Here is a 20,933-nt window from a genome sequence, read left to right as displayed (position 1 = left end):
CCTGAGAACAAAAACGGACTACGGAAATACTGTTATGCACGTCGAAAAAATGAAAGTGTCTCATATATTACTAGTAATTTATAACTAACAATATTCACGAAACAAAAAGGTATAATAAGAGGTCAAGTTTCATTAGCGATAATGCTACGATACGTATTTAATACTAGAATAAACAGTTTTGCGTTTTGCTTAAGGTCTAGTGTGGTTTTTAAAAATCCTCTAATATTATGTAAATATTAAATAGCGTGGCTAGTCTTAAGTAGCGAGAAGCGGCGTAGAAGGATAAGGTAGGCTAAGTTGCGCCGGAATACCCTGTAACCCTAAGGGGATCAGTAAATATATACATACGTAGTAGAATAAAACAGTTTAACAAAATATATCTCCTCTAGCTATTTAAGCTAAAATAGTCGAGCCCTTTTTATATTAATTTTCTATTACACATTACTTTACGAAATACAATATTTTTAATTTCTATTTTTTCTTTCATGTTGAAATGTTTTACAGATTACAGGTAAATATAAGACAGGTGTAATGTTTGTTACGATCCACTGCGATAACCGGTATTTCGTCGATTACCCGTATAACACGAGTATCGGGTAATCGTAACCATATTTCCCGCACACCCGGGTATCGGGTAATCGTAACCATATTACCCGCACACCCGGGTATCGGGTAATCGTAACCATATTACCCGCACACCCGGGTATCGGGTAATCGTAACCATATTACCCGCACACCCGGGTAGCACCCAGCCCTAACCAGGTAGGACCCGGTTCAGCGGGTACCCGGGTAACCGGAAACCCGCGAAAAGTAAGAGCCCTATCGTAGTTACATGTACGGTTTAAGAAAATGTCACGCAACCAACGTGGTAATCACAGCAAAGGGTCGATATCTCACGAATAATGTCGCGTATCGAAAGATTCGGCAAAGATAGTCCGTCGAAGACTAAAGCAGACTGCATGTTGCCCGCCACTAGCGTCCAGCACGCATTCAATCCATCCGAACTTTTTAAATAGACTGCAAAAGATTTCTTCCCGAAATCAAGAAGAACGCTGCATCGGCCGAAAGTATTACAGTGCGGAACATAAAACAGTTAGCAAGCGAGGCGATTTATAGAAGAGAGGTGAGAGAGAAGCGAGTAACGTACATACCAAGAAGTATTGATTCCATTACGAATCTCTTGGAATTTCAATTTGCAGACGCATCACTGTCAGGTAAATCTGAATCAATCCCTTTTATTTTCACTTAAAGAAGAGATGCACCCCTTTCCATTATCTGCAATCACCCAGTGTGTTTTTAATTAACTCATGGGAAATCCCCTTTCGAAGATTAGCTAGGTTATACTTTGAAGGCCATCACTTAATGGTTCGAGACAAAGTGGCGCAGCCAACGTGGTAATCACAGCAATCATCTTGAAAAATCCCAACAAACCAACGTCCCCGCGCTAACGCCAACCACTAGGGGTAGATATCTCGCGAATAGTACCGTGCGTCGAGGGGGTGGCGGAGATGGATCATCGAATACGCGGTCGAAACAAACTGCGGCCGTGATAAGATCGCAGTTACGACGGCATTTTGCAACCTGCACACCGCCCGTACGGGCCCGATAATATCGTATATTACATATTCACGAACCGCAGACGACTCTTTCACCAAGAAGACGAACGAGCGGGCCGCTTGCTGCCTCGTAGGAATCCAGCCGCGTCCGCGTCCAGACCTGAATGCGTATACGCTGAGCAGGCTGAGCGCGCACGAATGACGCATGCAAAGGGGTCGAAACTGTCGAAAGTGCCATTGCGTCTTTCTTCACCAACTGCTGTGCTTAGCTTAGCCCACTCCGCAGTCGTAAAGATGGTGTGATTAGCTAAATAAACTTACAGCTCAACCCTCCGAGGCATCCTGTTTACCAATACAGGGTGATTCTCCAGCGACGCCTGTCAGAGGTGCCGCCTGGTACCCCGTGGCGATGACAACCCCCCGCAGTGCCTCACCGAATTTTACGGGTTTCGACCCTCGAAACGGTTGGAATACCTTTAAAAAGTCAGAAATGTCCCAGAGTTCCGCATTTCTCATCAGATCTTTGCGAAAACGACGTTGTTACGAGGTAGAGAAGGCACTCGTGCTTTCTCAGTAACGTTTAGAGTTTATTGAGATAGACTTTTGTTGCAAGATGAAAACCGTGCTTAAGGGTAACCCAATGACGATGTGTTTGAGTCGGTGGTCCGTACTGGAGTCTCTGGTGTCGGTGGAGCTTTTGGGGTTTTATACCCCTTGAGGGCACGACGCTTTCCTGGTTTTTTGGCGGAAAAGTCTGGCGGGAAGATTTGGCGGGAAGATCCTCTTGGGAGATCTAGCGCTAAGATCTGTTGCGAAGGGTCAAAGAGAAGATCTAGCGCTAGAATCTATCGGGAAAGGTGCAACGGGTGGACCTAACGAGAAGTTATGAGTTGGTCCTTTGTCACAGGTTGGGGACGATCCTTGTCTATTGGCGGCAACCTGGCGCATAGCGTAACAACGAGGATTGATTCCTTATGTTTCGCCGATGAAACTAACACCAAGAACGACGTAATTCGGACCATAATGAAGGAAATTTCAGGAAAAATTGATTTATATCGTTTCAAGCTGAATTCGTTAAAAATAGTTTCGTGTGATTTTTTAACACAACAGCGAGTCGGTCAGGATGTATGAATTAAGAACAATGCAGGGTGCAGTGAAGAAAAGAAAGACAAATTATTCAGAAAAATAGAGCTTTAAAGTCTATCATATGGTAATTGCATTATATTGTTGAAAATGTCATTTTTAGATTTTTGATTAACTACTTATGACAATATTAGCAATGGATGAAATTCATTCACACAGATCCATCCTTCATGATTAAAAAAAAAATTTAGGTCATTAAAATTAATTTCTGTAGGCGGGTTTCGTAAAAATCACCGAAAGCAGGTAACTTTGAAGATTTGTATTTTTTAAACAATTTCGAATCTGCAAAAACGAGGACCTAACCCTCCCTAATTTCATATGGACTACCATATATATCAATATCATGAATATCCGAGACATCGAGGATTTTAGAAAAGTATCACATCTGCTTCTATCTTCCACGCTGAACGCAATGCACTCCAAACTCTCTCTGATGTGCGGAAGAAAACCGACAACAGTCATGTGCCTTCGCCGGCATTCGCGAGTCGGGTGGCATGCACCGAGTCACCGCGAATGACACGTCCACACTAGCATTAGCGTTCACGTTCACCCTTTCTGACGTAGAAGCATGCGGTCCTGGCTACCGTTTCACCCGTCCACATCAGAATAATCGTGCGCGCTCAGCCTGCTCAGCGTATACTCATTCAGGTCTGGACCCGGCTTAGAGGAGATCCACGGCAAACGACGGTGTAAGGTCTGCGCACACATATGAGTCCCGTGTCCGTACCGTCTTCACTGACGACTAGTCAAAGGTATCCGCACTCTACAGCTGGCCTGCTCCGGCTCATTACAATCATTAAAAATAATCAGAATTATATTACGTGTGGTGACATTTTCATCAGAAAAACACCAGCCATCCATTGATGATACTTCTATGAAGATCTAATATGAAATATAGAAATTGGCAATTTTCTATCCTGAATGGCCTACTGCTGTATTATGACTCTAGGGCAATGATGCCCCGATGGTCGGTCCGAGGACGCGAGCATCCATAGCGTCTTCTACGTGCCGCGCGGAAGAGGGTGCTCGAAGCCAACGAAGCGGCGGGCATGCGACGGATAGGGAACACTCTACTTACAATTAGTAGTGTGCGTGTAGGCTCGTACCCTTAACCTTAAGGTGAAGTTCCACGGCGCGAGGCTCGCCAACTCGCGCTCGCCTGAGTCACCAAGCCGACTCGCCGAGCCACGCGCCGTGGAACTTCACCTTTAGGGCCTAAGGGCACACTACTAGAGTCTTCCCTATCCGTTGTATGCCCGCTGCTTCATTGGCTTCGAGCACCCCCTTCCGCGCGGCTCGTAGAACACGCTATATCCATAGCTCGCGTCCTCGAACCGCCTATCATCGCTGCTCTAGCGTCTAGGACTCCCGAAGCACGTCGTTCGAGAACTTTGACCCGAGAACCCATCGGGGTCATGAAAAAAGGCCCATTCAAGCGATTTGAAGACAGCGTCAGTGAAATAGCTAGAATCTCGTGGCCAACGAATTTGAGCTTCAGGGTACGGATACAGAATGCAGATTCGACACTGACGTCAGTGACACGGGCAAGTGTGCATGTGCACTGTCCCATTGTAAAGCAAGTGTAGCGGACTGTCGAGCTAGAGAAAGATTTAATTTCTCAGGGTTAGACGGTCCCTCACTCAAGTGCGTACCGCAGGTGACCGGGCCGAGGCGTAGGCAATGAACGTGACGATGGCCAGGACGCCTCGGTACGGTCGCGATAGCCTTGACACCCTGCTTGAAGGTATCGTGGGAAAAGGACTTTCCCTTAAAAACGGTTTGGGTATTTTCCACCCACTCTCGGCTTTCCGGACGATCGTTGAGCGTCCTTGGAAATCGGCAGAAGACATCCAGCCGTCGAGCGAGTCGTTTCGTTCATACGGTGTGCGTCACAAATTGTGGGATCTTGTTATTTCAGCACCATTGTTAATAAATTTAGGCATCGTTATTGTTAACTGTGTGTAATGATATTCACCCTCACGGACTACTCCTACACAAGGAAACGACATCTTTTAAGACCGACACTGACGGCACGGAACTGACGTGTATGAAGAGACATCCGCAATTTCACTGCGCGCATACGGAACTGACAAGTGTGAACTGCTCCATTCCAAAACAAGCAAACGATACCTTTTACCAGTTACACTGACACGGCACGGACCTGATAAGTGTGCCCAGACCTTTATCCTGTTTTGCAGCAGTGAATGGAAGGCGCAGGTAATGTCCGCAAGGCCAACCGTCGCCAGTAAACTCGCGTCTAATAATGCAACGGACCTCCTGCGTTCCGCGCGGCAAACGTAACTCCCCCTATCTCACAACGAATAAGACACGACTACTTAGGAGATGAAAATGCGGGAAGAGTGATTCGCGGCCACCTCGCCACCGACACGTTCAGTTAAGGATCGTGGCAAAGGAATCGTAGTTTGTTTTCCTAATCCCGCGAACAGTTCACGTCCCACTGAGCTTCGAGTCATCGTCCGCGATTCCGCTCGGAAAGTGCATAATCGAGGAATCGTATGCTGGCTCGTGCTGGCGAATGATCGCATGCATGTTAATTTAATAAATACGCGAGGCATCGTTCTAGCAAGGCGCGTCGATAGCGAAATTAATCGTTCGTAAAGCCGTCCCCAGATACGTCTGGATGGAAACAGATGTTGCAAACACGGAAATTTCGCGGATATCCCGCTGAAATCCACTGGCGAACTGGGATCGTTTGGGGCAGAATGCAGTGGAATATATAGCGCCTACCCGAGATATAGTGACTTGGGTGTGAAGTCCCTCAGCGGGGACTTACCCGACACCTTGCTGGGTACTAGCCGCTAAACGTGCCCCCCTACTACCTCTTACTGGACTCTATTTAGAGAAGACCAGGACAAAACCCGGACCCTAACAGAAAATAAAACAGAAATTGAAGATACGGTTTATAATTATTAAAAGACATAAATTAAGCTTTGCTACTGGCTATTAAAAATTGTCTCATATTAAATACAAATGCATTTTAGTAAGGTATGTATGTACTGCATTAGAACAGTAGTGGAGAATTTGTGAATCAATATAATAATTAATCAATGCTTAATTGATGTCTTTTAATAATGATAAACAGTATCTTCAATTTCTGTTTTATTTTCTGTTAGGGCCCCGGTTTTGTCCTGGTCTTCTCTAAGTACAGTCCTGCAAGAGGCAGTAGAGGGGTACGTTTAGCGGCCAGTGCCCAGCAGGGTGTCGGGTAAGACCCCGCTGAGGGACTTCACACCTAAGTCACTATATCTCGGATAGGCACTATAAGTACGTTTGACATGATCGCCGATCGAGGATTCGATCGAGGAATCGAAGAAGCGGATGCCTGAGTGAAATGCGGCGCCACTGAGCACCATAAGCTGCGCAAACCGTTATACCGTTTGTAACAGACAAAGCATCGGCATTATCTTCTACCGTACACGTGGTCCGAGGATCCCAGTTTCAGTCGGATTATGCATTGGTCTCGTTAAAAGTCGGTTTCATTTACTGTTGAAAATTGATGGGAGCAATTGTTCTTGCAACGACAAGGATTACCTGTGACACCCGTTGAAATCAAATGAATTAATTTGGCGACTTGTATTTCTTTTTAAAGCTGTTGAATCACCTGCTCAAACGAGTGAACTCTGCGACAGGTTTGAGGTTACTCGTCGTGTACAAATTAACCATGTTTCAAACATTCTTCAACGTACATACAATCGGAAAGTTTTTCCTTTTCGGATAATTTCATCGACATATTTTTTTCTGCCATGCCTTTGCATAACGTCTCTTCAGATGTGGTGTATTTTGATGATTATTTGGAACGCTATCGTTGCCGCTTTTTTCTGTAATTAATTTGCTACAAGAGTAGTCGAGGTGTTTCTACATTTTTAATTTGTTTTCGCGGAACATTTAAATTCGCATATTAAGAATTTTTTTAACTTGTTTTGACATTTACTTATCTTGTATATTTATAACCTTCTCGCCTCATATCCATTAATTTTATACCTGAAAGAATTATTTACAAGGCATTTAGACAGCATTTAATTAATTTAACACTTCTTGTATAAGATTTTTTCTCTCGTAATTTATCTGTTTCTTTTACGAAAATAGCGAGAAGTCATCTGCAAATATTTCTGTATTGCTTTTATGCTATTCTGCTACATCTTTATGTATTTTATACAAGCTTTTAGTACGTACATTTTAACATTTGCATCCTTGTTGTGCATATAATTTATTTTGATATTTATAGGAAAACATCGCAAAGTATAATTGAGAGAGCTATTTTCGACAAACTTGCTGCTGTTTCCTCAGGTACACAGCTTTTCTTTTTATGTATTTTCTGAGTCATTTTAGCCACGACAATGTACGAACAATGTAACAATACGTCGCGTACACCGTTACGTTACACCTCCGTACGTGGCATTATCCTTCGTAATGTATTTCTAGCTGTTAACGTTAATTCCACGTAACCTATGCAACGCGATCATCAAAATTAATTCCATTCACTAACACCAGACCCGTATCAATTCAATTTAAAATTCTTCCAAGCCTCAGATAGGACCATTTTTGTGTCTTTCCCCGATGAATATTCACAGGGTTTCCACCAGACATTGATTCTTTATCTTTATTGCATTATTTATAAGTTGCTTGGTTCAGGGAATATGTTTCCATTGAACCTCTCTATACAATCTAATGACAGTTCTTTCATAAAATTTGACCTAAATTTGTCTATTCCACCTCTAGTAAATTTTAAGCTTCCTTTCCCTATGCACCATAATTTTATTTCATTTTTATTGCCTCTAACATGCGTTACCCTCAACACTTTGATTTGTTTAAACACCTCATTCTTGAGTATTATAGCTTCTTATTATCTCTATAATATTACTACATGTTTTTTTATTCATACTTTCAATTTTGTGTCACTGAAATCTGCACAAATATATTATGTTGTTTTTACGTCTTTTTATGAATTATTTATTGAGACATATTCCGGGCTTCGTAACTATAGTATTTTCGTTCAAAACTACTCGTTATTGTATTTATTTTCCCGAGAACTTTTGTCTTGCTACGTAGGTGTTCACTGAAGTTTTGGAGCAACTGTACATATGTTAGTGGATACGATGCAACAAAGTCATTGTTACTATTATTCATTCACGTGAATGGTCTATGCGAAGCTAATTCTATTCTCCCCCGCTTATAACGACGTTTAAATCTCACGACTCTTAGGGCGTGTGTCAGGGTCTGTCACGTTGCATCGACATCATGCATCCTAATTGCAGAAAGGCAGTTGCTCGCGCAGGACAATCCCTTCGGTGAGAGCTACACGCGCCACTTAGGCGTGGATGTACTATTAATGGGAAACAACGACGTTATCTTGCCAACCACGCGGAAGAACAGCTGTTACCAGAGGAATTATCGTTAAACGCGGTCCCGTATTCCATTGCCTCCGGATTCGCTAAAGAAACACAGCTCGTCGACACTCGCTCTTCGAAAGTGGTCAAATGCAATCACTCCAAAGCTGACAGTTTGCTTGGAACGGTCTTCCTGCATCGCGAATTGCACAACGCGTTCCGCGACAAGTCTTTCTTCCCTTCTCGGGGCGACGAATTAGAAAGTGTTTAGCGCGTTTCCAACCGCCGCGGCTGGCGAGGTATCAAAGAACTGGATAATCTCTTCGCTGCGACAAAACGCGACTGTCGTTTATGAGGAACTTGCGAGAATCATTCGCGAGAATCGTTCAAACGTCTCATTTCCTGGGGTCCCGTGACACTTCGCCGCTAGGGATTAACAATCCCCTTGCGACAGGCTCAAAAGAATCTCATCTCATGAGAATATACGAGATCTGCTAGGATTACCTGACAGTTTCACGATATACAGCGGGTTAATTTTGCCCGGCAGGGATGAATTCGCACTATGCTCCATGCGAACCGGCCGAGGAAAAGAGTGGACGATAAAGTCTTGATAGGACTCACCCTCGAATCGCGTTTCCACAGCGGCAGCGGCGAGCAGTACAGCCGCCAGCAGTAGCAGTTTCGTGAACCAGAGCCTCCACATGTCTTCACCCATCTGTTTTCCAGTCGCACGGTGTTGCGCCAAGGTATTACCAGAGGACGTGCACTTTCATGTAAAGCAACCCGGATGGAGACGTAGTCCGTTACATGAGCACCAAAAACCGATCGACAAGAAGGCAACTGTGAACGTGTTTGCACACTTCGGTATCACCTTGCCCGATCGCGGAGCGCCCGTTTCCTGACTTATCCGCAGCCTCGCGACTATGTTTCCCGATCGCGTGCGGATATGTAGGAGGATAAGAAGAAACGAAACGAACAGAAGAACTCCGGAATATCGAGATGCGAATAGAGGAGAGAGAATTGAAAATCGATGAACTGAGGACGGACGGCGGTGGGTCCTGTTTTCAAGCGATTCCACGGGAACGAAAATTTTTCCACCTGATCACCGGACAGAGCGGCTAACAAGAGCTCTGGTACTCGACGAGCGGAGCAGCCGACCGATTGACCTTTCTCCGGGTGCGTAACTTTGTCTGTGTCCCGGTGAGGACTGAAGGAGAAGCAAGGCCCGCCGCCGGGTGTTGGGAACCGGAGAAAGGTGTATCGAGAGAGAGGCCAGAGGCGAGCCGGTAAGGCCCCTCTTCTGTCGCTCCTTTTCCCCCTCTACGGTACGCTTCTCTCTCCTCCCTATCCCGCTTCATCCTCCTGGCAAGTGGCACTGTTTGCCTGGCGCGCCACTCTTTTCCTCGGGAGGCTGTTATTGTCATTGTAATTGCGCGCAGTGCTTGGGCGAAATTATTGCGGACAACGCGGCCTTGGCTGCTATCCTATCCTATTCCTATTGAGTTGGCGGTGTTAGGGAGGGGAGAGAAGGTGGACAAGGGCGTGGAGGGAGACTTGGAAATGGTTACATGCTTGTCGGAAATAGGCTGTATGATTTTGAAATTTATGTACCGTTAAAGGTACGTTTATACTATTATTTGTGCGAAATGTAAAAGACAGAAGTTTGAATTATCATTGAATTAGTAATTACGGAAAAATTATAGCGTTTTCAAAAAAAAATATGGGGGTATTCTGGTCTAGACACTCGTTTTTGAAGGGGATATTTGGAAATTAATTCTGGAAAACCTATCGCGCCTACAGGGCAGGGGTTTTGCACACATATTTAGCAGTGTTTGAACTATCAACACAATTTTTTGGAATGCATTATATTGAAATTTGTACAAGGTACACGCCGAAGCGCAGGTTATGTAAACAAAAACCGGCCCCACCGGCCCGCACGAATTGCGGCCGTCCTAGGCATCTGAAACGAAAATACCAAAGATTTTTTTAAACTATATGAGTGTAGTTATCTCCCGAACTAGATGTAACCAAGTCCGGACATTGTTACCGAAATCGCAGCTGTTTAAAAATTGATATTTGATTTTTTCGACTTTTCTTGAGCTAAAACAAGGTGTAGGGGGGTTGTATTATAACTATTGATATAATTCTAGTTCAGGCTATACGTACACATACTCAATCGGTCCAGTAGTTTTTGAGAAAAATGTGCGCCCGATTTAAAAAAATTGTTTCGAGAAAAACGCGTTTAAAGTTTTTCATGCAGTTACGACCTATACGACTGAAGTTACGGTAGATAACGACTAATTTCTGTAACTTATCCCTAATCTGCTATACCAGGATCGTAGAGGAAACCTTCCTCAGCTTAAAAAAAATCATGTTGGGCAGCTCTCTTCTCTGCTGGCAGTCACAGCGTCTTTAGATACAAGGGTCGAGGGAACGATTACGTGCCACGCTGCGGCCTTAATCCCCTATAACTCTGGGAGTTCTACGAATTTTACCTTAATATTTTATGGATATATTTTCGAAACCCTAAACTATTAGAAAATCAAAAGATAACGAATTTTTGGGTAGAATACCCCCTTAAGGTAAAAAGTGTTATATTCTTCCACTGCTGCTTATGGAATGTAAAAACAAAAGATTCGAAATAAAATATAGAATCAAATGTCTCCATATTAACGATTTATTTTTTCTATATTTTCTGCAGAGAATAGGATTGTAGCTCGGGTTCGTCAAACTCCCATTTCTAATTTTCTTGCAAAATGTGTTACTACCCCTTTTACAAAAAAAAAACAAGCACGCAGAACTTGAATTCGTGTATTCTGTTTTTAATAATTTCAATTTTAAATGTTATTTGGAACACTTCTAACCCAAACAGGGTGACAACATCTTTGCCATTAATAATATAAAGTCAGCGTAAAATATTCATAAAGAAACTTATTTGATTAATTCCAACAGCAGATCATGCCAGCCAGCTTACAATTCATTTCCACCTATTTTACGGTTTGCCTTTCGCCTCCGTATAATTACTCCCGGACTGTAATGTGTGGACTGTTATATTTGCGCTAATACACTTGTCAGAATCCATTCACTAAAAATTAAACTTGCAACGCTCAGTCATTCTCGGTGGCAACAAATTAAATTGTAACCTGGTAACGAAAGGAATTAATCTTACATGTCCCCAATGACCAAAGTGTTTGGAAAAATATGTGACAACAAATATGGATAAGGTAGCTATTACATTCTTGCTGATGCTGCTTTCAGACAGCAATTCTGCCTGCATTGACGAGCGATATACTATAATTATTAATTACGCTTGAACTCCATCGAGCGCAACTGTAAACGAGATCTGACAGCTGGAATTTTGGATCCGCTATCGTATTAAGTGGTTGATACTATTGATAGATTTGCCGTACCGAATGGCATCACCCTCTACGGATGCTTTTACACGATAAGGAACAAATCTGCCATTTTCAAATTAAGCTATGATTATTGGGAAGCTTCACTCATTGTCAGTAGACAATAATCAAAATGAAACACTAGTCCAGATTAAAATTAGAAATAAAATTCTAACTCGCTAAAAATCTAAATCGTGGTTTTTCAAGGACTCGACTTTCTTTATGTTCATTCACCGAATTAAATCAGTCATATTTGAATCGAAATTGTAATATTTATATTTTGTAAATGTACATAGAGGAATGTGGGATATAACCGGATATGCGGGTCATACCGGGTATGATTGTTTTTCTAAGATAAGAGCTGCGATATGCAATGAACTTAAAGGTGCGATCCCGCGGCGCGTGGCGTCTGCAGACTCGCCAAGTTTGTTTAGCGAGCCAGGGGCATTCGCACGGCGCGGCTAGGGTCGCCATTTCCCGGCGCTTTAGCCGAGTCGAATAAGCTGTTCTTTCACTCGTTTGACCCTTCGGTCAAAACTCTTGAAAATATGAAGTAATAAAGTTCAAAAAACTTTTTTTACTGTATGTTGTTTATTTCTTTTAATTCATGAAAATCACGTATTTTTCAAGCGTTCTGATCTACCCTTAAAATGAAATCGAAATTTGATCTCGCTTGATATACAAACTATTATTCGCACAAAGAAAGAAAAGCATATATAGGTCTTGTTAGGACTGCCGTTTCCAGTCGCGAGAGTGTAAGGTGTGCGAAGGTAGTGTGTGGTGTAGCTGGAGTGAAAGTAGAGTGAGTTGGTGAAGGAGAGAGTCGTGGGTGAGTGTGGAAGGTAGTGTAGGGCGGGTAGGGTGAAGGGAGAGACCGGGGGTGGGCACGGTTAAGGGCAGAAGGGAGTTTGGGAGGGAGAAGGGAAAGAGTTGGAGGTTAGGTGTGGCGTGAGGTAGAATTTGCGCGGGAAAATAGCGGAGGAGAAACAGGTGGAGAGGTCTGTGGTTCAGCAGAGGAACGAGAGAGGGCCGATAGGAAGGCGGGAGATTTGAAAGAGAGAAATAGGAAAGAGGAGAAAAGTAAGGAGTTAGGACTAAAAGGGATTAAATACGGAAAGAATTAGTAATGAGTGGGGAGATGTAAGAAGGAGGAGGATGAAAGAGGGTGAAGAGCGGAGGAGGCGAGAGGAAGAGGAAAAAGTAAAGGGGGAAGAAGGGATGCAGGGGAGTGCAAAGCCCAGAAGGGATAGTGTGAGTAGTATAGGGAGCAGTGTGGGTAGCTTGGAGGGATGCGGGGGAAAAAGAGAGAGGAAAGGGGGAGGAAGAGGGGAAGGAGGAGGAAAGTGAGTGCAGGGTTCAGGAAATGTGGTAAGACTGTGATGATCGCCGACAGGAAAGGGAATGGAGATGAGGAGGGGTGGGAAGGAGGAGAAGGGAAGCATGGAAGGTTTAATAAGGAAAGTGATGACGGAGTTAAGGGGGGTGAAGGAGGAATTGAAGAAGGAGAGGGAGGAGTTAAGGGAGGTGAAAGAGGAAATGAGGAAGGAGAGGGAAGAAAGAAGAAGGGTGGAGAAGGAATGGAGAGAGGAAAGAAAGGGATGGGAAGATTAGCTAAGGGAGGAGAAAAGGAGGAGGGTAGACATGGAGAAAAAAGTGAAGAGGATGGAGGTGTGGGAGGAGAGAATGGAGGAGAGGATAGAAAGCTGGGAAAAGGAAGGGGAGGGGAGAAGTAATGGGGTGAGGGTAATGTAACATTATCATTTGCTTTAATTGTTCTAAACATTGCCGCAGTATTGCAGCACTGCCTTGTGGAAATAGTATGGGGGTCTCATATTAGGCACATGTCTCATATACGGTACCGTTACTCTATACATATACGTTTATGATTATAAGTTCTCGTGATATCTATTATCCATATTTATTTTACAAATTCGCCTGATTTTATCATATAATTAGTTTCGATCCTTCATCATCATTTATCCATTCACTTACTACCCTCGATTCCCACATATACAATCCTTCTTTCAGCTCACTCACACTCGCATCCACCTTTCACTTGCACTCGCTCCCGCTTTTCTTACGAACTTATATACCGTCACACTTATATTTGTAATTTCAGTTTTCATTACCCTCAGAATTTCAACGTTTTGTACGATTAAACATTTATGTTAAACGTTTTCCTCTACTATGGTCTGGCGAATGTTTTCAACCGGAGCATTGCTTCTCGTATAGGTACCTGACCTGGTGTTCCTTTGGAGACAGAATTGCAGGTAACCTGAAGCTTCGCTTCAACAGGTAAATGCATGGGAAATATGAGACACCTACCTTGGACCAGGTATTCCAAAACATGTCAAAATAATCTTTCAACTTTTTATTCGTTAATATAACAACGACAATAATAGTGGGTGTGTTTTTAATTACATTATTTATATCTATAGTAAATATGTGGGTTCTTAATATTTTAAATTTGAAAATTTTATATATTTTCATGTATCCATACAGGGTTTCATTTTTTTACTAAGTACGGGTGATTTAATTAATGTACAATAGAAAAAGATCTTCCAATTCTTTTAGCGGTGCGCGCGGAGCGCCTAAATAGTCGCTAAAATCGACGCAATTTCAAGATTTTCAAGTGGAAATTCGGGCGCACATTGCAGATGTGGAAACGGGATTTTGTGCGCGCACGGCCTTGCGCATCTTCGTGGGCGCTGTCGCAGGTGCGTAGACGTGGTTTAACGTTAGCATTCTAGCACGTGTAAACAACATAGATTAGAAAAACATAGAGTTGAATCTATCCAGGTGCCTCAAGATTCGAAGACACGTAGGTACAATTGTACTTCAAAACCAAAAAGAAGTTTTTACGCATTCTTTATTGGAAGTATTAATTTATGATGGATGCTTAAAGTTAGTACTAGTATACATACAATGGCTCACAGCCATAATTGTACACTCTTTAAAATCGCATAACATTTTTAAAATTGGTCCAAACGACTTGAGTTTTTTTTGAGAAGCTAGAAGGATTAGTTTGCTAAGTAACTTGTTTCATCGTTTTGGAAAAAATGCAATTGGCCGAAGTAGCAAAAAAAATAGAAATGCTCGTTTTTTTAACTTTTTTTTTTATAAGCTTGTAACGAAAATTCAAAAAACCTGTTTGTAGATTTAAGTAAGTTATATAAGTGCCTAAAATTTCATGAAAATCGGTCAACGTTGCTCTGAGCTATAAACGCTTAAAGATCGCAGAATAAAGTCGAGAATCGCGGAAATTCCCAAAATCAGCGATCCTCGACTTTATTCTGCGATATTTAAGCGTTGACCGATTTTCATGAAATTTTAGGCACTTATATAATTTACTTAAATCTACAAACAGGTTTTTTGAATTTTCGTTACAGGCTCATAAAAAAAAGTTAAAAAAACGACCTTTTCTATTTTTTTTGCTATTCCGACCAAGTGCTTTTTTCAAAACGACAAATCACGTCACTTAGCAAACTAATCCTTCTAGCTTCTAAAAAAACTCAAGTCGTTTGGATTAATTTTAAAAAAGTTATGCAATTTTAAAGAGTGTACGATTATGGCTGTGAGCCACTGTATGTGTACCGTAAACTGGGGTGACTTTGCCCACTTTTGAACTTCAAATAACTTTTTTAGCACTCCTGGTGCATTACATTTTTTTTAAAAAATACTATTATACGGTAGATGTTGTGTAGATTTAAATAGGCTTTTAAATTTTTTTTTTATTTAAACGTACGCTTTTAAAATGCCAAAAACAAGGTGGGCAAAGTTACCCGCTCAGTTGGGGTGTCTTTGCCCACGTGAAATTTTTCAGTGAAAACATGCCTAAAACTCATTATTGAGTTATGATTGAGCAATCGTTCTTATTCTAATCGATACATAAGACTAGTATTATCAAAACATATCTTTAAAAAAAAAAATTATTTAGAAAAAAGCCTTAAAATGCGCTCTGGGTATTTCACCCCACGCCGAAAACACGCTTTTTTTGTTCCCGGGCCGTCGCTAAGATTCGTCTCGTCGTAATTAAGTATGTTCGCTTTCGGGACGCCTTCCAACGTTTTCTCTAAGTGGTCAAAATATTTTGAGAAATATTTTGCCACCTTCTTTCGGTCAGTTCCGTTTTGTGTCATCTCATGAAGCCCATCTACCAGTCCTGGCCGGGTGTATAGTTAACGAATTTAACAATATTTTTCCCGGCCCTGTCCCAGCATTGTGTAACAATTTTCTACGAGATTTTAAGGTTTTTTTCTCTCAACAGCACAAAGTTCGGAGATCTCAAAATTCACTTCGAAAAAAAATTTTGTTTGTGTAACTTTTTACTCTAACTGAAAAATTACCGTATGATTGAATTCGCTATTGTTTTCTTTCGTTTGACCTTGGAGAAATTATTGCTATCGATTACAAAACACCATACGTTCTAATTACTTCACAATAAAATAAAATAAAGTTTTTCCGAAAAGTGGGCAATGTCACCGCGGCGGGCAAAGTCACCCCAGTTTACGGTATTTTAAATTATTCAGAGGATAATTAATTTGATGAGCTCTGTTGCATACATTTAGTAAATTTAGTAGCCCAAGGTGTGCACGATTCTAATCATTGAACCCTGCTGTTTAGAAGATTCCTTTTCAGCTTCGAGAAATAAAACCGATCTAACTTTCATGGAAATATTCTGTAAGTACACAAAGAATGTTACTGACAAGGGAACACCGCGAACCCGGACTCATCGATTGGGACCCAACTTTGTGGGTTTTTAGAGTGACTCAAAACAAAAACAACGGTGTGTTTCATTTGTGCCCTATCGCCCTTTAAGGGGGTGAAAACTAACCTCAAAGTCAAATTGCCACTTCCACTTTTTCACGTATAACTTTCAAAGTACAACAGACAGAAAAAAATGTTTCAAACAAAAGTTTAATGGTGCAATAAGCGCTATAATCTTGCGTTAACAAAATTTTGAAAAGAATTTTTTTCGTCAGTTATATATATATTTTTTAACTCTTTTCCAAATTTTGTTACCGTTATTTTGTAGCGCTTATTGCACCATTAAACTTTTGTTTGAAACATTCTTTTCTGTCTGTTGTACTTTGAAAGTTATACGTGAAAAAATGGAAGTGGCAATTTGACTTTGAGGTTAGTTTTCACCCCCTTAAAGGGCGATAGGGCACAAATGAAACACACCGTTGTACCTGTTTTGAGTCACTCTAAAAACCCACAAAGTTGCGTTCCAATCGGCGAGTCCGGGTTCGCGGTGTTCCTTTGTGAGCTGAGCCTTGTCGAATATCCCCAAATATGGTGGCCCACCTCTTACACCCAATGAACTCGGCCAAACGACGGGGGAGTGGGAGGAGGCAGATGAACGGGCCTAGTTCTTGAAAGAACCTGTAAGATAGTGACACGAGAGAGTAAGGTGGGAGGTTCGTATTATAGGTGACGACCCGAAGACCTACATTCACAAACGAAAGCTTCTCACCGCGATCTCTGCCATGGAGGAGTCCACGTCTCCTAAAGTATTCGTGTCGAAGCTGGTTGCCTTGCTTAGCAAGTGATTCTTCAATTCCGTCCTCAACATTCCGCCGGAGAAATTATTTCGCCCTCCCCCCTTTTCCCTTTTTCGCATTTTGCATAAGACAGACGCGTCACGCTCGTGGACCGCAAAGTTGAACGGCTGACGTCGCGAAGAAAACAGTCTGAAGAGCGTTTCGCGTTTTGGAATAGGAGTGGTCAAAATTCCGGATGTGTTATTTCGAAACTGTGGAATTCATTCTCCCGGGAACATCGATTCTGAATATTTCTTGGATACATCTTGAAAGCGATTTGGCTATTCTGCATTACTTACATTTGTGCGACGATTGTTTGTTTCCAATAATTCAACAGAGTTGCAGAGATTCTTTGTTCATTATATTAAAAATTGTAGTTGGGTTGGTAGCAACGGTGAAGTAATTTGGTCTTTCAGTTTACCAGAAATTACACTATCTGATCTTTCTTACTTATCGAATCGTATTAAAGAGAAAGTTTCCAATAACAAAAAAATGTTAAAATAAAAAAACAATATGCACACATTTGAAAACTCGAAATGTGAAAGTGTGTTAATATTTTCTACTTGTGACTGGTTTAATTCGCTGAATAGAATTATACATGCGATAATGAGGACGAAATCTCATTGGAATCAGGACACTTAATATGATCTTACTTTATAAGATTTCTCAATATAATGCATACTTCTATGTACATTTTTTAACACCTCCTGCTCTCCGTAAATGATAAATCACAAACAATCACTCGTGTAACAATAAAACTACCTGTTTGTATCAAATAAATCTATACTATTAAATAAAATTGAAGTTGCTTACTTTGAAATGCGGTTTCTCAGTAAATATGAACTGTAGCCACAAGTGTGTTACATTACTTTGTTCGTCTTGACGAGATGAAGGTTCTAACGTTTTTATTTTTTTTAACTAATGATTTTCAAGTAACAGTATTTCGCAACGCGACCGCCAGGTGGCGACCGGGCGAGCGTTTCTCGCTTGCGAAATAGCACCGCAGCGGGAATAAGTGGCCGAGGGCTCGATCCATAGGCACCCACTGAAGAAGGATTTTTGGAAGTATCATCCCCAAAGGGGTGAAATGGGATAAAATGAATTTTCTCGGATTCTCCCCCTATTCCCTAATATCTCTTAGGCCCGATTAAATATCAAATTGGTTCTTACTCACAAAGATACCCACATAAATCTAAAAAAAAAAAATTTTAGGATTTTGCCTTAATCAACCTCCCAAGGGGGCTGGTGAAATTGGGTGGAATGTGTTTTCATGGAGTCCTCCAATACCTCTTAGGCCCGAAGCGCGAAGCGCAGGGGTATTTTGTGCTAGTGATAGTATATAATGATTAAATATCCATTTCTTAGAATCTTCAATCTTCATTTTCAATTGTGCGCCCCCTAGGGTAAAGGACCCAATTACTGACACCTAACCAATTACTGTCACCTTAAGCTACTTTACTTAAAATAACGAATAAATAAACTATAGTATATAATCTATAGTATAGATTATAGGTTGAATTATATAATTCTTTTTGTTGTATGACTTTACAACGTTTATTTATTCGTTATTTTAAGTAAAATAGCTTAAGGTGACAGTAATTGGTTAGGTGTCAGTAATTGGGTCCTTTACCCTATGTGACATGTGGTTTCATCCAAGCCCTTATTTTTATAATAGGTATATCTATGTAACGTCTCTGAATAATGCGCACAGCGTGCTGAGAATAAATTTAAAAAGCGGCAGCTGAACGACGGGCTCTCTAATTCGATGGCACGGATCTGTCCAACGACGAGGTGGATTAACGTCACGTATAATTGGGGCAACACAGCGCAAGGACGTGGAGGACCGGTGAAGCAAGTAAGCAAGCGTAAAAATGGGGGTGCAATCCAGGAGGCGATAGCGCCTGCTCTTGAGTCTAAAGGATATTCGAAACGTAATTACATATGTTGGCTGCACCGTTACTTATTGCTATGCATTGTCACCTGCGACGAACAGTTTTGTATTTACCTACGCCAATTTTATTGACATAAAATGTCTATCGTTACCATCTACTGGCTATTATAGTCTTACGCAATCTTGATGCACTTACGTATATACAGGGTGTCACCAGAATGGCGGTACAACTCGAATACAGAAACGGGTAAAGTTCTTTTCTAATTAACAGTTAGGAAGAATTTATTACGCGAGTGCGTGTGAACCTGTTTTTTTTCGTGGCCAGTTTTAGTGCGGATTAAATTGATGTATTTTTTTAATTCTTCTGCGTGTTTCAGTGCGGGTAAATTTGTGTTCTTTTTTTTTAAATTTTTATCGCCCGTTTTAGTGCGAGAGATCTAACATTCTTTTTGGGTGGCATGATTCTCTGTTTGTGTGATTTCCGCGCGTGTGTCCCGATAGCACAATTGACTACAGTGGATATAATGGGAACAATGTATTTTAGCGAGTAGGCAGCTCTGGTATAACTCAATTTTGGATGAAGTGATAAAGAAGACGAGACAAATTTCGTCGCAGCTTCTCTGCGGTGAGTGGGCCCGTGCGACAGTGGATTTCATTACCACTGCTCGACCCATCGCCTGTGTTATCTTGCGCGCAAAGCTGCACGCGGTTTGCCTGCTTTTAGGCATATCTTTAAAAGCTTATAAATAAAAAAAGGAAATCTCAACCGCAATGTTGTTATTCTTGATTTTCGTCTTAGTCGGGTGTTTAGAATCATCCCTTAAATTTATTTCCGCATGTAGCCGAACACCCTGTAGGGAAGACTCTTGCAGTACCGGCCACTCTCAGTTTTTGTACTATAACTTGTACTATTGTTGGTAAAAATCAAATTTCATAAAGTAATTTGTAGTACAACTTGTTCTTAATAAAGTGGGATAAATTATTTTTCTCAAATTGTATCATAAAAATTAATAATTCGCTGGAATAAAAAATTGTAATTCGCAGCGAACGAAAAATTGTCGTCCAGTACCGGCCAACTACTTAGTAGATTTTAAGGTCTAAGTAATTAATAATGTTCGTAAAAACATTTAGAAATACAGTAGAACATTTATTTAGCCACGTCTACAAATATCACAGGCAAAGTGATCCATATTTTCTTGATCTACACAGTCCCCGTGATCCCAACCTTGTATTTGATGCACTGCACCAAATTTTGGTTGAATGATTCCTTATAAATGATGCACTCAGTGTCATGTTCATCAAAGCCTAGTTTAATTTTAGTTTAGTTTAGTTTATTTTCGTGTAATTTTGTTTTATATGTAGTAGCACTTTCAAAGCCGCATTCACATCATTTCCCTTTTTTCTGTTTAATTTCGGACATTTTTCTGGAGAAAAATAAAGTAGAAAAACCTAAGGACTTTAATTACAGGAAAAAATTTTTAAAAATTGATTCGGTACTGTACGGCAAGCACGTAAAAAAAGTTTTAGGTTTGATGCGTAGTATCAGATTTTACTGACGAAAATTAAAAACATTATTTAAAAACGTAATACCAAGTTTAGAGAAGCGATAACGCCGATATAGAGAAACTAACAGTATGCTTGAGGTAAATGTAATTTTATTTATGACTAGCTTTACTACTCGGCTTCGCCTGAAATTTAGATTCTGCTTTTACAGAGTTATCCATTTAAGACTGGCAGCGCTCACACCAGTACAAATGAGAACGGCAACAGCGTGACACGCAAACTTACTACTGCATCGTATGTCGATACATCCGCCATCTATGGACTGTTGCTAAAAGTATAGGTTCGCGGAGATGCCAGTAGAGGGCACAAGGTGCCAAAAGGGCTGTTTCCCCAGATAACTTTACAACAACCATTCTAACATTCTCAATCAGTTTCTGACGGAAAACCTACGATTCAAGTTACAACACTAATGGTGCGCTACGATAAAATCCGCGCGCACCGTCAATGATGTTTACCACGACGGAACAGTGATAAAACGGCTGTTGTTTTCTTCCCCA

General features: G+C 41.3%; 1 protein-coding gene across 1 annotated transcript in view; it reads right to left on the bottom strand.

Annotated features, from left to right (window-relative positions):
• LOC143371201 (uncharacterized) overlaps nucleotides 1-8,951 on the bottom strand; it is a 184,311-nt gene extending 175,360 nt beyond the window's left edge. Inside the window, exon 1 of the mRNA XM_076816152.1 lies at nucleotides 8,669-8,951. Within this exon, the coding sequence (XP_076672267.1) occupies nucleotides 8,669-8,762 (94 nt within the window). The 5' untranslated portion in view covers nucleotides 8,763-8,951. The remainder of the gene's footprint in view (nucleotides 1-8,668) is intronic.
• Between the last annotated feature and the right edge of the window lie 11,982 nt (nucleotides 8,952-20,933).

Source organism: Andrena cerasifolii, chromosome 7, assembly GCF_050908995.1.
Source record: "Andrena cerasifolii isolate SP2316 chromosome 7, iyAndCera1_principal, whole genome shotgun sequence".
Lineage (NCBI taxonomy): Eukaryota > Metazoa > Arthropoda > Insecta > Hymenoptera > Andrenidae > Andrena > Andrena cerasifolii.
The sequence above is the reverse complement of the archived record's forward strand: the minus strand, read 5'-3'. Positions and strand labels throughout refer to the sequence as shown.